The sequence below is a fragment of the Cetorhinus maximus genome, chromosome 12 (assembly GCF_964194155.1).
Source record: "Cetorhinus maximus chromosome 12, sCetMax3.hap1.1, whole genome shotgun sequence".
Taxonomy (NCBI): Eukaryota; Metazoa; Chordata; class Chondrichthyes; order Lamniformes; family Cetorhinidae; genus Cetorhinus; species Cetorhinus maximus.
In genome coordinates, this window is record NC_135890.1 from 96,322,284 (window position 1) to 96,344,013 (window position 21,730).

Genomic DNA, 21,730 nt, shown 5'->3' on the forward strand with positions numbered 1-21,730 from the left:
AGATGCAAGGTGCACATTGGCAGTAATTCAGAGGAGAACATTGTGGCACCATAGAACAAAAAGACCCGATGGGTGTGAGGCAGGTCGACAACAAAGGAAAGGGTTCACATTCTTGGGGCACTGAAGAAACTTATGGAAAAAGTGAGAACTATACCAAAGGAACATTCTTCACCTAAATTATAACAGCACCAACATCCTTGCAGAGGGGGTAGGGGGAGGGACATGTATTCAAAACTAACATGGCAGGAAATGGGTAAAGTCTAGGAATGGGACCTCAGAGGGAGAGCAGGATTAATAAAACAGTTGAAATAGACAAAAGTTTTAGCTGAAACAAATATTGAGAAAATATCAGAGGAGAACGGGAAAGACACATTATTAAAAAATTAAATGAGAAAAGCAGGAAAGAATTAAGGGTCAACGTTCCATAAAGCACTCCATGACTGAGTGGTACCATGTGAACACACAAAGTGCTCACAGCAAAATTGGAGCTATAGAATTATAAACAGGACACTAGAGAGATAACGATATTATAACCTCCCAGAAACTTGGTCTGAATAGACTGGAAACTTAATACTTTTGGTTGCAACATTTTCAGGAGAGATAGGGAGGGGGAAAGAATGGAGTGGGTGACTGTTAGTAAAAGGGATCTGTCATAGTGCTCAAGTTTAAGGATTAAGTTGTTTCCATTCAAACACCCTTTTCTTTGATTGTTTTTAGTCCTTTTCTATTCTTAAGGAGGCTAGAAAATGTATTTGTTGTTGTTGCAAGAAAGAAGAATGGAAATAGTATAAATTTACCATGTGCAGCACAGGCCAATGAGCAGAGCCAAAGAGACGGGGGTCGGTTGCGGGGAGTGGGCATGATCTGCAGGCACTTGAGACAATATGTGAGAACAGAACAATACTACTGAGCGATTTTAATTAACCACAACTAGAATGGAATAAAGGTGATGCAGGCAGTCAAATAGGGAATACTTTTTAAGAATGCATCCAGGACTGCTTTCAGAACAGTAGGTTTTTAGTCCAACAAAAAATCATTACTTGTTTTGACGTTGGGATATAAAATGAGGCAAATGACTGATGTGAATGTAGACGAACAATTTAGCAATAGCAACCACAATATACTTAGGCTAATTGCAAGAATAGCAAAGTATTACAAGCAATCAAACAGAAGGCTGCTGGACAAGAAAATGGCATTGGACCAGAAAATGACAAAGTTCAGTTTGATAAAAGGGGGATCTAGACCACAAGTAGGCAACTAGGTCAATGCATCATAAATGGAAAATCCTCAAATGCAAGGTGGGCAGAAAACAAAATGAATACTATCCAAGATACAGGGAGCAAAGCTTTCGATGACCTCAAGTTTATAGAGCATAGAATTTGGGAGACAAGCCAAAAATGCAATGGAATGGCCGAGTCTAGAGGGAATAATTGGTGATGCTAGCTGTGAGCAAAGGGATTTGTTCTGAAAATTCAATGCAAATAAATTACCAGGCATTGATGGCAAGCAAATTAAAAGCCAGATAGCAGAGGCTATGTTCATTTTTTTTTCCAATTCTTCTTAAATACATAATTGCACTGTGGGATTGGAGATTAGCTGAAGTGACACCCTTGTTCACAAAAACAGGAAAAGACAAACTGCAATTTCACTAGTGGGCAAACTCTTAGAATCAATAATTTAAGACCAGGACCCCCAACTCCCTCCCAGGTACCACCACCCTCCAATTGCTAGGTTCCACCCTTCCGTCTCCTTATCTGAAATGTTGCTTTCGATTCCCTCCTAACCATCTAGTTTCTCTCTCACCACGTATATTCCATCAGTTCCAGGATGGTTTCTCGCATCTGGGGTGGAATCTTATTGAGGTGTTGGGGTCTCGTCTGCCAGCTGTAGAGCTGGCAATAGACTCGAGTTGCCTCATTTCTGGAAGGCCCACCAAACAGGCAGTGGCGAGACCAGTGGTGGGCCTTTCCCTGCAATCAAGACCCCAGAGGTGCAAGTCATGCCTACCGAGAGCTGCCTGCATATCAGAAGCTGGCAGCTCGTGTTCAGCAGCACCACTGGGGATGCCATGGCTGCTGCCAGTAGGACAGGCACTGGAGTCCCAGGGTCATGGAGCAACCTGTACATGACAGGGTAGTGTTTTGCAGAGTGGTGGTCATGGAGAGAGGGGTGCAGGGGGTTCTGCAGCAATGGCAGGGGTTGGCTCTCAGCAGGTCCCGGCTCTCAGCAGGTCCCCCTTGGAGGTGACAAGCTGGTCACACGGTTTTAGCTGCCGTGCATGCCATATGATGACAGGCCCGTCCAAATATAGAGAGAGGGAGAGAGCGACAGAGGGGGAGAGAGAAGACACAAGGAGGAAGACCAATGAAGAGAAAAAGAATCAGAGCTAAATAGATAACACCACAAGGAGAAAAGTGGAAGAGGTCTATAGAAAGAGAAAAGAGTGCAATAAAATTGAAAATAAAAAAAGGTTAGTTTAGGATAAGGTAGCACAAAAGGAGGAAAAATTACATTTTTTATTTTCCACTTTGGACTATAATATAGTTGATCTACTGAAGTTCAAAGTGATAACCCACAGCTGAACCTTAATCAGCTGTTCTACACCAAAACACTTCAAAAAGGAAGTGTAAACCAAACCAGAAAATTATTTGGGGATTTATTGGGCTCAATGGCTCAAGAAACTTTGGGGTGAATCTTCCCCCTTAAAAGTGAGTGGGTTTGGCTTGGATGGGATGTTAAAAACTTTAAAAATATCAAAGCCCAACACACCTACTTCCAGGTTTAACAGAAGAGAGACAAAAGTGCAAGGATATGGGTTAGTTTTTTATATATTATAATAGGCCTGGCAGCTGAAGGGAGCTGAGGACAGTATCATGGGGAAGGTAAGTGCCTTTACTATACTACCTGTGGGCCAGGGGAAGCTGGGGTGCTGGTCTTCGCCCTTACCATCTGCCACACTCCCAGTACCAGCTGCAAGCTCCCTTTCTGGGGCTGTGGCCTGCTCCCTGTGGGACTAGAAACCAAGTTCAATCAGGCTGATTAATGGGAGGGGATCAGGTCAAAAATAAATACCCACACCGTGGAGTCAAAACTCCACAGCATGCACCCATCCGAAACTCCATTCCCCTCCTGATTACTCGACACGCCCCTACCAAGATTGGAACCATCAGTACGGAGGGATTACAACAGCTTCAGCATTTTCTCTCAGTTAGGTTTAAAAGTTAGATATATTATTGACTGTGTCTAGCATAAATTCCCTCTATCATGATCTGACAATGTGGCGCTGGTTCAATAATGTGGCTTAACTCCAACATCAGCAGGGCCTTTTCTACAGTTGCCGTCCTGTTGCCTCTCTGAATAACACAACTAATTTAGTCAATTTATGTTCAATTTGGGCAGTTTTAAGAACATAAGTAGGAGGAGCAGAGAAGGCCATTTGGCCCCTCAAGTCTGCTGTAATGTTCAATAAGATCTGATCTGATGTGGCGTTAACTCCACTTTCCTGCCTGTCCCTCATAACCCTCAGCTCTCTTGTAGATCAAAAAATCTGTCTAACTTAACCTTGAGCAGCTCCACTGCTCTCTGGTGTAGAGAATTCTGAACATCAACAACCTCAGAAGAAATTTCTCCTCATCTCCCCCTTATTTTGAAACTGTACCTTCATTTCTAGATTCCCTCGGGGTGGGGGGGGGGGGGAATTATCCTCTCAAGCATCTACTTCTGTCAAGCCCTCGCAGAATCTTTTATGTTTCAATAAGATCACATCTCATCCTTATGAACGCCAGTGAATATAGGCCCAACATGCTCAACCTTTCCTCATGATACAACCCCTTCATCCTATGAGGAAAAGTTGAGCAGGTTGGGCCTATACTCATTGGGAGTTCAGTTTTTATTTGGCAGACCCACATTACAAATTGAATTGAAATTACTCAAGCTCTTTTTCACCCCCTCCTCTATTCCTGAAGACAGTAACACTCCACTGGGATACGGTTTCACAGGTGCTTGCCAATTTTCCTCAAGCTGGAGTCAAGTGGCAATTATTCGTGTGAACTGAGATAGAAGTGTGTTAGGCGATTCAATTCTGGGGAATATTGCAGTCAATTCAAACCAATCTTCAGCTAGCATCTATCCACACATATACATTTCCAGCAATGATTACTAGATACAGGAGTGGAAAACTTGGTGGATGTTCCCTTCCTTAATCCAGAAGCACTGAGGTGGATTGTAATCTCCTTCGCCTTCCTAACTGAGGTTAGCAGCTATCAAATCGGAGATGTTCCTGGCCTGGGTCTCTCAGCTATTAGTTTGATTAACTTGCTCAGGCATCAAGACAGCCAACATAAAAAGTCTTATGTTACTTTACATTGGGTCTTACGGCAATCAGGGAAAAAACATCATCCTATCCATGGATGACTTCCACATCCAAGTCCATGTTCAGGAACTATCCACCCCCTAGTGATTTAACAAGAAAATAGATTTTAAAAACTTAACCACTCAGATTGGTGGTTATCATGTTCAATTTGACATTGGTAGGTATACATGATAATTGTATGAGTGTGCTAATCTTAGTCCTTGGCCATTTTCAGAATTTCCCTCTTCACCAATGCCACTATATTAAAATTGAATGTGTCAAAATGTAACTGTTCCAATAGCTGACAGTTACTTAATTATGGTGTGCTAAATATTGAATTAAATCCTCAGGCCTCTTACATGATTGCCTAGTGGTCTGAGCTTGGTGAGCTCATATATGTGAACATCAAACATTATAGGGAGGGTGGCTTTATATCATAGGGGTTAAGGAAGGCTTCCATTCTTGAGTTGCTACTAACACTCCAGAAATTCAAAGAGCCAGAAATGCCTCCTTTTATTAATAGGCAGATGCTAAAATAAAAATCATGTTGGGGTCAGGGAGGTCTTGGTGACTAATGGGACAATTTGGCAGACAGGCAAAATGGTAGCCTGGTGATCCAGGTCAGGAATGCATTTCATGAAGAAAACTTGTGGCATTATGGGTCAGAGACATAGAGTTTATAATGACTTAAGACACTGAAAAACTAGGTAGGCAAATACCAATTTAGAAATTGGAGGTGCTTGCCAGGCTGATACAAAACTGACTTTGCATGTGGTCTGGATTGTTGTCAGATTGCTTCCGTTGCTGTGGAGACGATGCTAAATATTGAGATCCTATTGTTTGAATTTTTTTTAAACGGAGCAGCATTTCCTTCTCCCACACAGAGGATCAGTTCCTTAGATACAATTTGAGAAAGGGGGCTATAAAAGCAAGGTCATTTATTATCTGTAGGTTGTCATCTAAGGGGATGAACTTCCTCCAAGACTGTCTTACTCGCTTCAGCAGAAGAGCTGCAGAGACCAAAAAAATTGCTTAGATGTTGTTTAGACCATTTTGCCAAGGGTTTCTGCAGCTATTATGCTGAATTACAGCAGAAGTGTCAGAAAGGCCCTTTCCAGATGCAAAGATGTGAATTAAGATCATGAACAATTGTTCAGATAACTGTACAAGTTTGTTGTGTTTGCAGGGACACAAAAGAACCCTACATTGTTCCAGCAAAACATTGGCTACATTGCTGGATCCTTAAGGTCCATGTGTAATAAAAGATAAGCACCTGTGCAACACCCTGACAAATGTGTGCCTCAGCTTCTTCAATCCACATCTCATTATTAGATATGAGTTGTTGCATCAATGGTATCACAGTGTAGACTTTGTTTTGGATATGATGCTTACCTGCTCTGGAATATGAGGTCACCCTGGTTAACACCATTACATCAGGGACTGGTACAGAAAGGTGGGGGCATGGGTGGGATAGGGTGGGTGGAGGACACAGCACCTTATCTATACAGAATTGGACTGGTGAGTCAAATCAATAAAGTGACATGGTAGGATCAGTCTTTGGAAGCACTATTCACATACATTCTGAAGGTTAGATGCTGCAACAATCCTTTTTCCTTAGTTTACATAATGTTGAGCTAGCTTTCTAGTATGGGTAGGGTAGGAACTATAGTACCATGCATGGCGGCTGTAAATACATGTTTTTAAACAGTCACTTTAAATAATGATTCTCTAACATTATCAATTTTAAATAAGAAAGCAGAGTTAACCTGTAGCTGTCAAGCTTGTACTACAGCGTTATTACTAAAACAAACTAAAATATTTGATATATGATATAATGTAAAGCTACTCGCAATAATAGTTCAAGGTAGTAAGAAAAAAGTATCATAACAGCTATTACCTTGATCCATTGCTGATAAGAACACTCTCCCTTATTGTTAACGTGCAGTAATACCAGACCAACAGGAAATTAAAGATTTCGTCAATTACCCTGGTAACAAAGACAAAAAATAAAATTTATGACAAAAAGAGTAACTGAACCAAGATGGAGTTCACAGTAGTAGAGTTCCTTACTGATTTCAAAGCCTGTACAATTAAAAGGTGTATTTTTATTTAAAGAAAATGAACAATTTTATGGTCTGTACAAGCACAGGTAGTTGTCGATATCTATTTCTGTCTTCCATGCAGCAACCTTACCCTATTACCATTGGAGTACATGGTACACAACTGGATTAGCTTTGTGCGCAATGGGACCAATTGTCCCTCTAATTTTTTTTAGTGCATGAGCAATTTCCTTCAAGTGTGTGGTCCTTTTAAATTTTTGGGCAACTTCATGTGTGGTAATTTAAAAGGTGCTAATTTGTGCATAGCCTGCGTGGGGACCTTTGGGTTATTGTGCAGAGGGAATCCTAAATAACAACTTATATTTATATAGCGCCTTTAATGTAATAAAACGCCCCATGGTGCTTGATGTGACTATTGAGGACGTATGGGACACTTGCTAGTAATATAAAAATGGTCCATCTGCATGCAACACATATACATTGTGTCATGCTTTCATCTGATTAGCTTAATTTCATATTTATAAATCTCCAAAAGAAAAAAGAAATCACTGCACTTAGTGGCTAAATATTATCAACTAGCAAGTAGTCAGCATAAATAAAATTCACAATTAAATTTTAAAAATAGTATGCAACAGGTTATTAGCAACAGCAACATGTTTAAAAAAGGAGCAATTTTTTAAAAAATCATTTACAGGATGTGTGCTTCACTGGCTAGGCTAGCATTTAGTGCCCATCCCTAATTGCCCTTGAGAGGTGGTGGTGAGCTGCCTTCTTGAACCGCTGCAGTCCCTGAGGTGTAGGTACACCCACAGTGCTGTTAGGGAGAATTTAAAAAAAACTTTCCCCAGTGATCCAATGAATTGCACTCATATCGAACAGTTGGTGCATGACTTGCAATTGCATCATTAAATTTGTCTAATGAATTACTTTATCATCTTTGAAATGTGTCCACAAACATTTTTCTTCAAATGTTGAAAGCTAAGGCTTGACTTTGAATTGTGCTGATGTATTAGTTGGTCTAACTCACTCTTTGCTTGCTTTTGGATCGTGCATGTGCCATTTTTCCTATTTCCTAAAAGGACCCTTTTCAATATTATTTTAGATTTAATTTTTCTGTGAATTTGAACATTTACTTCATTCTATTTCAACTGCAGTATTCAATCACACCTGTGCCATTTTACTTTCAGTTCATTTTACTTCTCGCTTGCTATTTGTAGTTTGTCCTCCAACTCAAATATTCCTTAAAACAAGAAAAACAATGTAGCTTCTTTGTTTAATGTCCTGTCATGACCTTGATGACCTTGTTTTAGTCCTGCATATCAAATGCAATTACACTGCAAAACACCAGGAGATGTCATGTTGATACTCAGACTTTACAGTCAGTGACGTAATACCAAAAAAAGTAAGAATTTACCATAGTACTCAGACACCAAATGCTATTTAATGCAAAAAATCATAGAATGAGAAAAAAAAAGTAGTTGGCACAATGTCAGGTTCATAATGCAGTGAAAAACCATGCTGAGTACAGCAAGTACAGGAAAGAACCAAAAAAAACAAAAAGGGGCAAAAAATTGTATGAAAATTAGTGGGAAGCATAAAAGGGAATCAGAAGCCTTTATAAATCTATGTGTTTACAAAAAGTAGAAGGGTAGGGCCAACACAGGATCAAAAAGGAGAACTTCTTGTGGAGGTCGAGGGCATGGCTGAGGTACTAAATGAGTACTTTGTATCTGTCTCAAGAAATGTATGCTGTCAATGTTACAGTAAGGGGGAGGGTAGTAGAGAAATTAGATAGGATAAAAAAAGTAGGTGCACTAAAAAAATTGCAGCGCTCAATGCAGAAAAGTCACCTGGTTTGGATGGGGTGCAACCAAAGTTGGTGAGGGAAATAAGGGTGGAAATTACACAGACTCTGGCCACAACCTTTCTTAGGCATGGGATTAGAGGGTTGCAAATGTTGCAGTCTTGTTTGAAAAGGAGAGAAAGATAAACTCAGGGAAAAACCTGAAGGGGCATGGGAAAAATGCAGGGTATTTAGCCTAATTGTATAGCTCTTTCACAGAGCCAGGAGGGGCATATGGTCTCTTTCTGTGCTGTATCATTCTACTGTACTACAAAATAGAATTTATCTATTCTCATGTCCAAATGTGTTCTCCTCTTCAGGAGTTTTTTTTCCCCAAGTACATCTTCACTGGGATGTGGCATTAGAGGCCTGATCTGTTCTTATCCACCAGAAAGGAGCAAAAACTAGACTAGTAATCACCACAAGCTTATTCTGTGCATCAGACAGCGTCTGGCGCTGCATGGTGAAAGGTGCTTGGTTTTCTCAATTGGCAAGGGGAGATGATGGTTTGGTGGTGAGGGGGGGGCGGGGGAGAGACGCAATTGGAAAGCAATCATTTGCTTAACAGTTTTCAACTGTCTCAGGCTCTAAAGACTGAGCTACTCTTTCTGGGCTGCAGTTCAAAGAGCAATAGTACCCCTCTGGTTCCTTGAAGTTGCAAACCTTTATGAATGAACTCAACAATTAGATGCATTCATGCCTGTTTGTGTATATTTTTGGCGCGCAGCACAGCCAAGCCCGAATCCCATTAACACCTCACATCCATGCACGCATTTCCCTATGCAGTCGGAATAACAGCCGTCCTTTCTGTTGCCAGAACACTGAGACCAATTTTAGTCTGCCCACTGGTATCCTGGATCACATCAGCTAGCACAGCACAGCTCTGTATAGCTCAGTACAGTAAACAAGGCTTTTTACACTAAGTCATCCAGATAAATCATGCCACTTTAAGAAGCATTTAAACATAATTTTCAACCCAGGACAGGCAGTAAACGGATGGCTGCAAATTGACTGCCCATTAAATGCCATGCCAAATTTTCCTTCCCATTGACTTAAATGCAAAGGAAAAATTGTGCAGCGTGTATAACACGCTATTGATCTTTCACTGACAGTTTTCTACCCCTGTCAAAATTTACTATTAGCTCTGAGAAGTTTAAATTACAGCTGAATTATTTAATCATCAAAACTCATGCATTGAGAAATATGGACTCAGAACAAATCAGTTATTTTGGACACTGCCCAGAGGGCTGTTCTGTATAAACACTGCCCCTTCCTTTTATCAAGTTACTTATATAATTAGGAAAACATTTACATAGAAAACGATACAACAGAATAATTTCCCTGTAACAGATTCGATTTTATACATAAAAGCAAAAGCATACAATAAAAACTGTCACAGAAATAGAAATGCTCAATGTAAAATCTACACTGTGCTGCTGTGGATTGAGTTGAAACCATGTCACTTCAATGCAGGAGCTTTAGCTAAAATCTATTCCAGACTGTTGCAATGCAATTTTTCTCTGTCTGGCAGTTTCAAGGGTCGTGAATAGAATAAATTTGAAGAGTCATAATATGGTTCTTTATGGACATCAGGTCATAGTGTCGTTTGTTGCCAATTGTAACTAAACCAGGAGGTCCCACCAAAAATGGCCAGGATGCCATAAGAATGCAAATAAAACTCAACTGTGCAATTTAGGATTCTCCTTTGCAGTTGGAGATAAAGCACATTGTTGGGGCATATGAAAGGGAGAAATATGAAAGGCAGAAAGCTGACACTGGGTCCAAATTAACATTTTCCCAGTACTATCAATCTTTGGTTCTACCTAGTTGTATAAATGACTTCCTGGTTGTGTAAAAGCAAAAGGGAAATATTTATACAGAACAGCCTGCTTGGCAATGTCCAACATGACTGAACTGTTTCAAACCCAATTTTTAGTACCACATGAACTTTGGCGTTTCAATAATTCAGTTTTAATTTAAATGTAATATTGCAATTATCCTTCCAATTGAAGGTTAGATTAAAAAAAAAACCTTTACCTATTCAGCAGAAACATGCAAGATATCGCACCAAGTAACAAGATGATGGTCAGATAAAGTTTGAATTTTTCATATTCATCTTTATAAGCAAACCTGTGAAAACATTATTGGAAACAAATAGTTAGGCCTTTTCTTACAAATGGAATAGAACAAAACATTTCACATCTTCGCCTTTCAGTTTTAGAATTGTTCTTCAAATCCTAGCTTGCAGACATTCACATGACAGGGCAGACATTCACATGACAAAGCAAACTCAATTAGTATTTCTCAAATATTAATGGTTTCAGATAGATATTGTATTAAATCCAAAAGCAACTATCTAGTGGCAAAAATGAGCATCCATTGAATCAATGAAATCCAATCAGCAGCAGTATCTCAGATCTTTGGAGCACAGGAATAATTGCACGATGTCTTCAGTATTTATTGATTTGCGAATGTTTAAGGAGTATCTGATCTCAAATTTTCACAAGTTCTCATTCATTTAAATCTTTGTACAGTAATAAATCCTGGCTTCGATTTAACTGTAGCCTGCAGTGACCGTCCATGCTTTTATTCAGTATATTTTCGAAATGCATAATGTACATTTTATTCATAAACCATGTGGATAAATACAAAGTATGATGACAAAAAAAGGGGAATGGTGATAGGTTATAGCATTAACACTTGGTGCCATCTGAAAATGATTAGAGTGTTCACTCTACTCCCATTCTTCTCACTTTCCAACGTGAATTGTAGCAAGTAAAGCTAGACTATCCTCCTACAGGAAAGAGGGTACACTGTGCCTCTGAGTGAGTGGGCAACAGGAGGAGCTATCTGGAAGTAACCAATCTTTTCGCAACAGAGGCAAATTTAGAGCAAACTAAAGAATTGTGGCGTTAACTAATATAGAGGAAAACTCAAAAGTAAAAGTTATCCAGCGCAGAAGAAACAAGTATATAGGTGCTTTCCATCCAGGAAGTAGTCATTTTTAAAATGGTAAACTACAAACAGGCATATGTTTAACATTTCTGATAGTTTTGAGTCATCATAAAATTGTAATTGTAGTCATAATAAATTGATATTTTACAATATACATGTGTTAGCAACTATGTGCCAAATTTTGTTGTAGCAGGGCATCTAATGCTCTCTGCTGTTATGAAAACAGAAAATGCTGGAAATACTCACTATATCTGGCTGGAGGTTTCCTCTAATTTTTTTTTTTGGAGTGGGGAGGCGATTTATTTAAGTGTGCCGTGTGGCCTTGCATGTGCGGTAGCTTAAGAGGCTGGCTTGCGCACAACCTGCACAAGGACTTTTGGGTTGCTGCACAGCCTCGAGGTTTACAGATAACATCGTTTCTTTCTCCAAGGATTATGCCAGCCCAGAGTTAACATTTCAGGTCCTTACACCAGAAGTCATCAGGAGTTCTAATGAAAAGCACGACCCAAAACATTAACTCTGTTTTTCTATCCACAGATGTTGTCAGACCTTCTAAATATTTCCAGTATTTTCTGTTTTTATTTCAGATTTCCACCACTGCAATATTTTGCTCTTGTATTGGTGCCTGTTAGACATGCCCTTGTACGTTGGTTTTTAAATTTTTACGTGACAAGTTGGTGAAAGAACGAGCTGATAACATCACAGTGATAGCAACAGGACACCTGGGACCTGAGTGAACTGTGTAAGCAATGCATATCTCCTATCCAATTAGATTAAAAGATTGTGAATTTAACAGCAAAAGGACTGGGAAAGAAGTGTAAATTAAAGCAGGTGAATGCAATGTCAAATCAGGTACAGAATGAGAGATAGAGACAGAAAGGAAATGTAAAAGAAAATAAATTTTACATTTTAAAAGAGTCAACAATTAAAATGAGACTCCACACTTGTAATATATCATTTTCAATGCCAGAGAGGTTCTTTGATGGTAATTAACATCACTTCATTAAAAGGATACTTAAACTGGAACAGTCAAGGCTTAACTTAATGGCGAGTATGTTTTGTATCTACCGTGCAAACACAGTAACTTCTGCCATTCAATGGTGGGCCAGACAATGAGATGTTGTTTTCACGAAGCTAATAAAAAGAACAGTGCAGCTTGGACAGTAAATCTGGATATTCACATTTAACCCGCATCTGCTCTTTAGCTGAAGTTTCTATAGGAATTGTACATAAATAATGTGAGCACCATCAGTTTCACCGTTGTTTTCACAGGTAAAACAGAGCCAACACAGAATGAACTTTATGGAGTGGCATATATAGGGAACAAGATTGGACACTGATGCAGTGAGTGGCAGTGGTGCTAGGGTATAATGCTGTTTTCGCCCATGATGTTATTGCCTGGGGTATCCTCCAGATGGTTGGCTTATGGGTATGTGGAGAATGCTGTTGGTATGTCCACCAGCAAGCCAGGAATGCAGATAAAATTTCAAGCAAATCTCTTCTTCCTCAGTCTCAAAGGGTATAAGATTTTATTCAAATTGCTCAATTGCTACTTTGAATGGCTTTGATTTCCCTGCCATCAGCTCAGTGGAATGTACCAATAGGCTTCAGTTAGGAGAAAACTTCAGAGCCTGACATAATGAAATGTTACAGATGTTACTGCGGGGAGTCCAGGAAATTATGTGCTTAATCCAGTTCAGAAGCATACTAGGCAGCCTTCCGGATGTCACATGGCACCTTTCATCAGGGGGAAAAAAAAGCAAGAGCCTTGGCCATAGTTTTAATTTATGTTCACTGGACTTCTTACAGAATTTTACTAACTAAGTGATGAACAACAGCAAACATGTTGTACTTCCTGTCTCTCAACCAGAACTGGTGCTTGGTACAGAAGGAATGACAAGGGGAAAGGGTTGTAAACATAACTAACGTAAACGGGCAGTATAATTTTAAAAAACCCCAGTAACATAAAGTAACTATTGAAGTGAAAACTAAAGAGTGTTCAATGTGGCTGGTAACTGTGGTGATTCACGAAACATTGATTTGGTACAAATGAAAGGAATTCTTCAGATGACCTAACACTTAAAGGAGTATCATTTAAGCCAAACATACCAAAAGATAGCAGGTTTGATTCCTGGTCTCTGTGCTGAGTAATCTGATTTCATTGGTGAAGTAGTTGGAACACTATAATTGGCCTTAGAATCTCTGGGGTCGTAGGGCACAGGGAAATAGATCAGAGTTCTTACTCATGATCACTATACAGTTAGAAAGTGCAAGTACGCATGTCAGGTAAGAACAGGGCTGGGTTCAACTGTGATGCCTACAACAGTTAAATATTCTGTTGATATACACTAAATTCCCACATGAAGAATGGCTTCTTGGACAAAATGCCAGGGTGTTGCCGGCAGCCATGGAATCATACTCTGGGAGAAGTTAGAACCTTCACGAAAGGGAAGAAAGAAAAATATTTAAAAACTCTTTCTCTCTTTTGCAAAGCTATCAGAGAAGCAAAGTAAGCGATCAAAGGCATTGGAAAACTTGCTGAAATATAGTTATGAAACACAGGCCGAGAAGCAAATTGGTATTACTTAGCCTGCTTGCTGAGAAGCGTTACATTCACATTTCCAAGCACCAGGTTTAAGTATAGCCTGAAAGAAGGAAAAAAAACATTAAAACATGCAGGGTTTAACTGACTTTCAAATATTCTATTTGAATATCAGCATTAACACAGACAGCAAAAATTGGAGCTAAATTTATCTTACATCAAACCCATGATGAAGAAAATATGAATTTACATGTTATGGCAAATGCTGAGCTGCTTAAATCCCAAAGGGAAACTTGAAACAACTGCCACAACTGTTTTGCAATTTGTATAAATTTCAAGATGCGTGCCTTGAATTCAGTTGTAATAAGACCACCGAGCGTTATAGGCTTCTTAGAAAACGAAATTAAACCTTTATTAATAGAAGAAAAGATTTTAAGTACACACACAGATCTACAAATTACTACTATGATAACTTCGGAATCCCCTAGTTAATCTAACTCTCAGTTACACTTTGGTTAAGGCAACAGCAAGACACAGATTTTAAAAGACCCAGGCAAAGAAACATGATACTCTGAACATTCCAATTCAAAGTGAGTTTTCTTTACTTCAGTTCTTTGTAGACAGCAGCTTGAGGTGTTGATGCTGAAGGCTTTTCACACCTGTTAGATCTTAGAATGCCTTCCCTTGTGCACAGCCTGCTCTTCTTTATCCATATTTCCCCCTTGAATGCAAATTTCTATTGTTTCACTATGTCTTTGGATTTTACCTTTCTAATAATAAAAAGTTCTCATAGTACCAATTTTACCAGTAAGGTTTGGGAAAAGTAAACACACTGTTTCTTAACTCCTCCTGGCTTGGTGTAATATTTCACTCCCTCCTTTGAAATCAATCTAGTCTGATTTATTTAAAGATGCAAGTGTTCCCTTGACACCAATGTTTACCTACTTAACATTTCAAACCTAGCTTATCTTGTTACATCAAAGCCTTCAGGCCAGCTGCCTTTAATTCAATTAAGTCACACACCCACCCACAGGCACACACTCCACTATTACTTTACTTTGTAATAAATTCCAATAACATTATGAAAATTATTATATCTTCCTGACATTACACAACTTGGGTAAAAAGAACATAGTCAGACTGAACTTATCAATTAAAATTCCTAGAAAATAATGTACCTTGTGCTAGTGAGATTAATTCTGGAAAGAAACATCTTTGGAAGTAAAACTGAATCCTCTTTATTCATTCCAGTTAGTGACAGTTGGTAAATTAGAATGGATCAGAAATATGGGATTTTTGTGAAATTTCCATTCTAATATAGATTTTGAGAAGTTATCAAAGCATTTTACAAATTATCACAAACTGGATGATGTAATTAAAGTAAAAGCTTATTTTACAACTTCCTCCCATTAGCTTTTTTGAAGGGTGGCTTTGATACCTGCACATTAAAATTGTTTTACGTTACTCTAATGGCTAAAAACACCACATAGTGTGAAAGGAAATCATAAAGAGGGGGATTCAAGTTTAACTGCCGACATATTATAAGTCAACAATTCTCAACTATATGGCGATCGAGTGTTAAAATTATCCTCACTATAGCCAGGCCAGTAAGGAAACAAAGTAATCCTATTTGCAATGACTATTTGGTGATCTTGGTGGAAATTTGTATGTGTGGATACATGTATATGTGCATATTGGTTTGAGAACAGAAATGGACTTGATCATGGTTCTCCTTAGAGGCAAGTCCATGCCAATTGGGGGAGGCGATGGTGTAGTGGTATTGTCGCTGGACTAGTAATCCAGAGACCCAGGATAACGGCAGATGGTGGAATTTGAATTCAATAAAAATTTGGAATTTAAAGTCCAATGGTCTGGCCTACATGTGACTCCAAACCCACAGACCCTAGCAAGCCACTCAGTTATAATAAACCACAAAAAGACACAAAAAAGGAATGAAGCCGGACAGATCACCCGGCGTTGACCTAAGCACCGGAAATGACAATGGTGCCTGTCGACCCTGCAAAGTCCTCTTTACTAACATCTGAGGGCTAGTGCCAAATTGGGAGAGCTGTCTCACAGACTAGTCAAGCAACAGCCTGACAGTCATCCTCATGGAATCATACCTTACAGATAATGTCCCAGACTCCACCATCACCATCATCATCCCAGGGTATGTCCTATCCCACCAGCAGGACAGACCCAGCAGAGCTGGCGGCACAGTGGTATACAGTCGGGAGGGAGTTGCCCTGGGAGTCCTCAACATTAGCTCCGGACCCCATGACGTCTCCTGGCATCAGGTCAAACATGGGTCAGGAAACCTCCTGCTGATTACCACGTGCCATTCTCCCTCAGCTGATGAATCAGTGCTCCTCTATGTTGAACATCACTTGGAGGAAGCACTGAGGGTGGCAAGGGCACAGAATGTACTCTGGGTGGGGGATTTCAATAGCCATCATCAAGCGTAGCTCGGTTGCACCACTACTGACCGAGCTGACCAAGTCCTAAATGACATAGCTGCTAGACTAGGTCTGCAGCAGGTGGTGAGGCGACCAACAAAAGGGAAAAACATACTTGACCTCATCCACACCACCCTGTCTGCCGCGAATGCATCTGTCCATGACAGTATCGGTAGAACTGACCACCGCACAGTCATTGTGGTGACGAAGTCCCGCCTTCAAATTGAGGATACCCTCCATCGTGTTGTGTGGCACTACCACCGTGCTAAATGGGATAGATTTCGAATAGATCTAGCAACTTAAGACTGGGCATCCATGAGGTGCTGTGGGCCGTCAGCATCAGCAGAATTGTACTCGAACACAATCTGTAACTTCATGGCCTGGCATATCCCTCACTCTACCATTACCATGAAGCCAGGGGATCAACTCTGGTTCAATGAAGAGTGCAGGAGGGCATGCCAGGAGCAGCACCAGGCATACCTAAAAATGAGGCGTCAACCCCCTGATGAAGCTTTTAAACAGGATTACTTGCTTGCCAAACAGCAGAAGCAGCAAGTGATAGACAGAGCTAAGCGATCCCACAACCAATGGATCAGATCTAAATTCCACGGTCCTGTGACATCCAGTCGTGAATGGTGGTAGACAATTAAACAACTCACGCAGGAGGTGGCTCCACAAATATCCCCATCCTCAATGATGGAGGAGTCCAGAACAGCAGTGCAAAAGATAAGGCTAAAGCATTCGCAACGATTTTCAGCCAGAAGTGCTGAGTGGATGATTCATCTCGGCCTCCTCCAGAGGTCCCCAGCATCACGGATGCCAGTCTTCAGCCAATTTGATTCACTCCACATGATATCAAGAAACGGCTGAAGGCACTGGATACTGCAAAGGCTATGGACCCTGACAACATTCCAGCAATAGCACTAAAGTCTTGTGCTCCAGAGCTTGCCATGCCCCTAGCCAAGCTGTTCCAGTTCAACTACAACACTGGCATCTACCCGGCTATGTGGAAAATTTCCCAGGTATGTCCTGTACACAAAAAGCAGGACAAATCCAACCCGGCCAATTACCACCCCATCAGTCTACTCTCCATCATCAGTAAAGAAATGGAAGGGGTCATCAACAGTGCTATCAAGCGGGACTTGCTTAGCAATAACCTGCTCACTGATGCCCAGTTTGGGTTCCACCAGGGCCACTCAGCTCCTGACCTCATTACAGCCTTGGTTCAAACATGGACAAAAGAGCTGAACTCCCGAGGTGATGTGAGAGTGATTGCCCTTGACATCAAGGCCGCATTTGACCGAGTGTGGCATCAAGGAGCCCTAACAAAACTGGAGTTAATGGGAATCAGGGGGAAAACTCTCTGCTGGTTGTAGTCATACTAAGCACAAAGGAAGATAGTTGTGGTTGTTGGTCATCTCAGCTTCAGGACATCACTGCAGGAGTTCCTCAGGGTAGTGTCCTACGCCCAACCATCTTCAGCTGCTTCAATGACCTTCCTTCCTTTATAGGGTCAGAAATGGGGATGTTCGCTGATGATTGCACAATGTTCAGCACCATTCACGACTCCTCAGATACTGAAGCAGTCCATGTCCAAATGCAGCAAGACCTGGACAATATCCAGGCTTGGACTGACAATTGGCAAGTAACATTCATGCCACACACGTCAGGCATTGACCATCTCCAACAAGAGAGAATCCAACCATCGCCCCTTGATGTTCAATGGCATTACCATCACCGAATACCCCGCTATCAACATCCTGAGGGTTACCACTGACCAGAAACTGAACAGGACTAGTCATAAAAATACTGCGGCTACAAGAGCAGGTCAGAGGCTAGGAATCCTGCGATGAGTAACTTGCCTCCGGACTCCCCCAAAGCCTGTCCACCATCTACAAGGCACAAGTCAGGGATGTGATGGAATACTCCCCACTTGCCTAGATGAGTGCAGCTCCTACATCACTGAAGAAGCTGGACACCGTCCAGGACTAAGCAGTCCGCTTGATTGGCACATCCACAAACATTCACTCCCTCCATCACTGACGCACAGTAGCAGTGTGTACCATATAGAAAATGCACCGCAGGAATTCTCCAAGGCTCCTTAGACAGCACCTTCCAAACCCACAACCACTACCACCTAGAAGGACAAGGGCAGCAGATAGATGGGAACACCACCACCTAGAAGTTTCCCTCCAAGTCACTCACCATCCTGACTTGGAAATATATCACTGTTCCTTCACTGTCACTGGGTCAAATTCCTGGAACTCCCTTCCTAACAGTACTGTGGGTGTACCTACACCACATGGACTGCAGCTGTTCAAGAAGGCAGCTCACCACTGCCTTCTCAAGGGCAACAAGGAATGGGCAATAAATGCTGGCCGAGCCAGCGAAGCCCATATCCCGTGAATGAATGAATTTTTAAAAAAATTTACTATTCAGGTTTGGACTACTGGAACGATAACCTAGAGTGTTCCTGGTGCGAGAGTTCATATTGTCCTGCACTCTCACTTCCCCCCCCCCATTCAACTCACCTTCCTGGTTCCTGCGCCTGCTAATATTCTTCACTTTTCCCAGGTACCCGTCCCCCATTCCCTTCAAAACTTCATCCCGTCTCAAAAACTAACCCTCCATCCTCTCCAATTATCACCACGTTTCCTATCTCCATTTCGTTATGGTGAAAATGAAAGGCAGAACTTGCATTTATATAGTGCCTTTCATAACCTCAAGACATATTAAAAGTTTACAGCACAGAAAGAAGCCACTTGACCCATTGTGTCTGCCAGCTGAAAAATCGAGCCATCCAGTCTCATGCCACTTTCCAGCATTTGGTCTGTAGCCCTGCAGGTTACAGCCCTTGAAGTGCATAATCCAGACACCTTTTAAATGGTCTGAGGGTTTCTGCCTCTGCTACCCTGAGTTCCAGAGCCCTACCACTCTCTTGGTGAAAAGAAATTTCCTTACCTCCTCTTGAAGCTTTCTACCAACCACTTTAGATCTATACCCCCTAGTCACTGACCTCTCTGCTAAAGTAAATAGGTCCTTCCCATCCACTCTATCCAGGCCCTTCATAATTTTGTACATCTCAACCAAATCTCCCCTCAGCCTCCTCTGTTCCAAGGAGAACAACCCCAACCTATCTAATCTTTCCTGATAGCTGCAATTTTCCAGTCCTGGCAACATCCTTGTAAATCTCCTCTGTATCCTCTCTAGTGCAATTACCTCCTTTCTGTAATGAGGTGACCAGAACTGCACACTGTGCTCTGCCTAACTAATGATTTATACAGTTCCAACATAACCTCCCTGCTCTTATATTCTGTACCTTGGCTAATAAAGGAAAGCATTCCACAGCTTTCTTAACCACCTTATCACCCTGTCCTGCTACCTTCATGGATCTGTGAACATTCACTCCAAGGTCCCTCACTTCCTCTACATCTCTTAGTATTCTCCCATTAATTGTGTATTCATTTGCCTTGTTTGACCTCCCCAAATGAATCACCTCACACTTCCCCAGGTTTACATTCATTTGTCACTGTTCTGGCCCCCCTGCCCAGTCCATCAATATCCTCCTGCAGTCTAAGCTATCCTCCTTGCTATCAACCACATGGCCAATTTTTGTGTCATTTGCAAACTTCTTATTATTCTCCCTAAATTTACATTCAAATTGTTAATGTATACTACAAAAACCAGGGGACCTGGTACTGAGCCCTGCAGAACCCCACTGGAAACAGCCTTCCAGTCACAAAAACACCCTTCAATTACCCTTTGTTTCCTGCCACCTAGCCAATTTTGTATCCAGCTTGCTACATTCCCCTGGATCCCATAGGCTTTTACTTGTTCACCTAGTCTGCCACGTGGGACCTTGTAAAAGTCTCGCTAAAATCCATGAAGACCACATCTACTACACTATACTCCTTATTATTTCCTCAAAAAATTCAATCAAGTTAGTTAGACACTATCTTCCTTAACAAATCCATGTTGACTATCCTTGATTGATCTGTGCCTCAGTGACAGTTTATCCTGTTTTTCAGAATTGATTCCAATAATTTACCCACTACTGAGGTTAGACTGACTGGCCTGTAATTATTCGGTCTATTCCCTTTATTAACAAAGGTGCAACGTTAGCACTCCTCCAAAAAGGACATCCCAAAGTGCTCCACAGCCAATGTAATACATTTTTTAATGCAGTCACTGTTGTAGGAACATGCAACAACCAATTTGTATACAGTGAGGTTTCACCAACACCACTGATATTAATAATCAGATAATCTACTTTAGTGATGTTGGCTGAGAGATAAATATTAGTCAGAATACCTTTGGAACTCCCTAGTTCTTCTTCATATAGTGTCATGGGGCCTTTTAGGGCAATCAGAATGTAGCTTTTATTGTCTTACCACAGTTCCTCCATCCTAGACTGGTGTCAGCCAAAATTGTGTTCAAATCTCTCAACGGGAACCCAGGGCCTTCTGACAGGGGCAAGAGTACTACCACTGGCACCCAAGGTCCTTCAATGTGTTGCTTCTCAGCTCTGTGCCTATCTCTGCCAAAATATCCTATTCAAATCTCTCCAGTCCAGTGTCCACCCTTCTTACAGGGCCAAAATTGCTTACACCAAAGTCATGAACAATATTCTCTGCAACCGTGGCACATTATTCCTCCTCAATCTTTCTTTTGCATTTGATAGGTTAGTCATGCCATTTTCCACCAATGCATCTGCCTCTGTCACACTATGGGAATGGCTGTGCTTGGTTCCAGTTGTATCTATGTAAAAGCAGCCAGTGAATCTCCATGAATATATTCTCTTCCCTCTCCCTCACCATCATCTTTCCTTTTCCTGGTCCTTTCTTAACTGCAACCTGCTCTTGTTGACATCATCTGCAGGCACAGCATCAGCTTTCACACATGTCCAGATAGTTTCCTGAAAAGGGAATTGAGGTTATCTCAAGCATAACCAGACAATTTAGAACCTTAGCACCCTGTTCAATCCCAAGCTGAGCCTCAAACCCCATATTCTAACCATCACCAAGATGACCTACTTCAACATGCCTATAAATCCATCGGTGGCCATGTCTCACCTCATCTCTGCAGTTACCTCCAGCCCTCTTCATTACTCTCTTAATCTGACTGACTTTTTTATGCATCCACCTTCCTTTCACCCTATTAGCAGTGACAGAGCTATCAGTTCCCCAACTTTATTATTTAGAGGTCTGTCCTTAAATATCTCTGCCTCTCTCCAACTTTTAAAGGACCTTCTCAAAGCCCACTTTTTAACCAAGATTTTGGCCACCTCTTTGAATATTTTCTTCCTTAGCTGGTGGTCCTATTTCCTTCCATATATTCATGAAGTATACTGGGAAGTTTCTTTATGTTAAAGATGTGTAAAGAAAATATAATTTTTTCCAAATATTACTGTGGGATACTGTGAAGCAGGCTTGTGGGGAGTGTGTGTGTGGGAGAGAATGAGAGAGAGAGAGAGAGAGAGAGAGAGAGAGAGAGAGAGAGAGAGAGAGAGAGAGACTAATTTAA

The 21,730-nt window shown here is 41.1% G+C and overlaps 1 protein-coding gene and 1 long non-coding RNA gene across 5 annotated transcripts in view; one reads left to right on the top strand and one right to left on the bottom strand.

Moving 5' to 3' along the window:
- The window catches only part of LOC144687719 (uncharacterized), a 71,693-nt gene that overhangs the window by 32,268 nt on the left and 17,695 nt on the right, over positions 1-21,730 (top strand). The window lies entirely within an intron of this gene.
- The window catches only part of tmem120b (transmembrane protein 120B), an 80,767-nt gene that overhangs the window by 25,783 nt on the left and 33,254 nt on the right, over positions 1-21,730 (bottom strand). For all 4 annotated transcript variants that reach the window (XM_078554157.1, XM_078554155.1, XM_078554154.1 and 1 more), the window contains 3 exons: positions 13,795-13,854; positions 10,292-10,384; positions 6,249-6,338 (listed from right to left, as the gene is read on the bottom strand). In XM_078554157.1, coding sequence (XP_078410283.1) covers positions 6,249-6,338; positions 10,292-10,384; positions 13,795-13,854 — 243 coding nt within the window. The remainder of the gene's footprint in view (positions 1-6,248; positions 6,339-10,291; positions 10,385-13,794; positions 13,855-21,730) is intronic.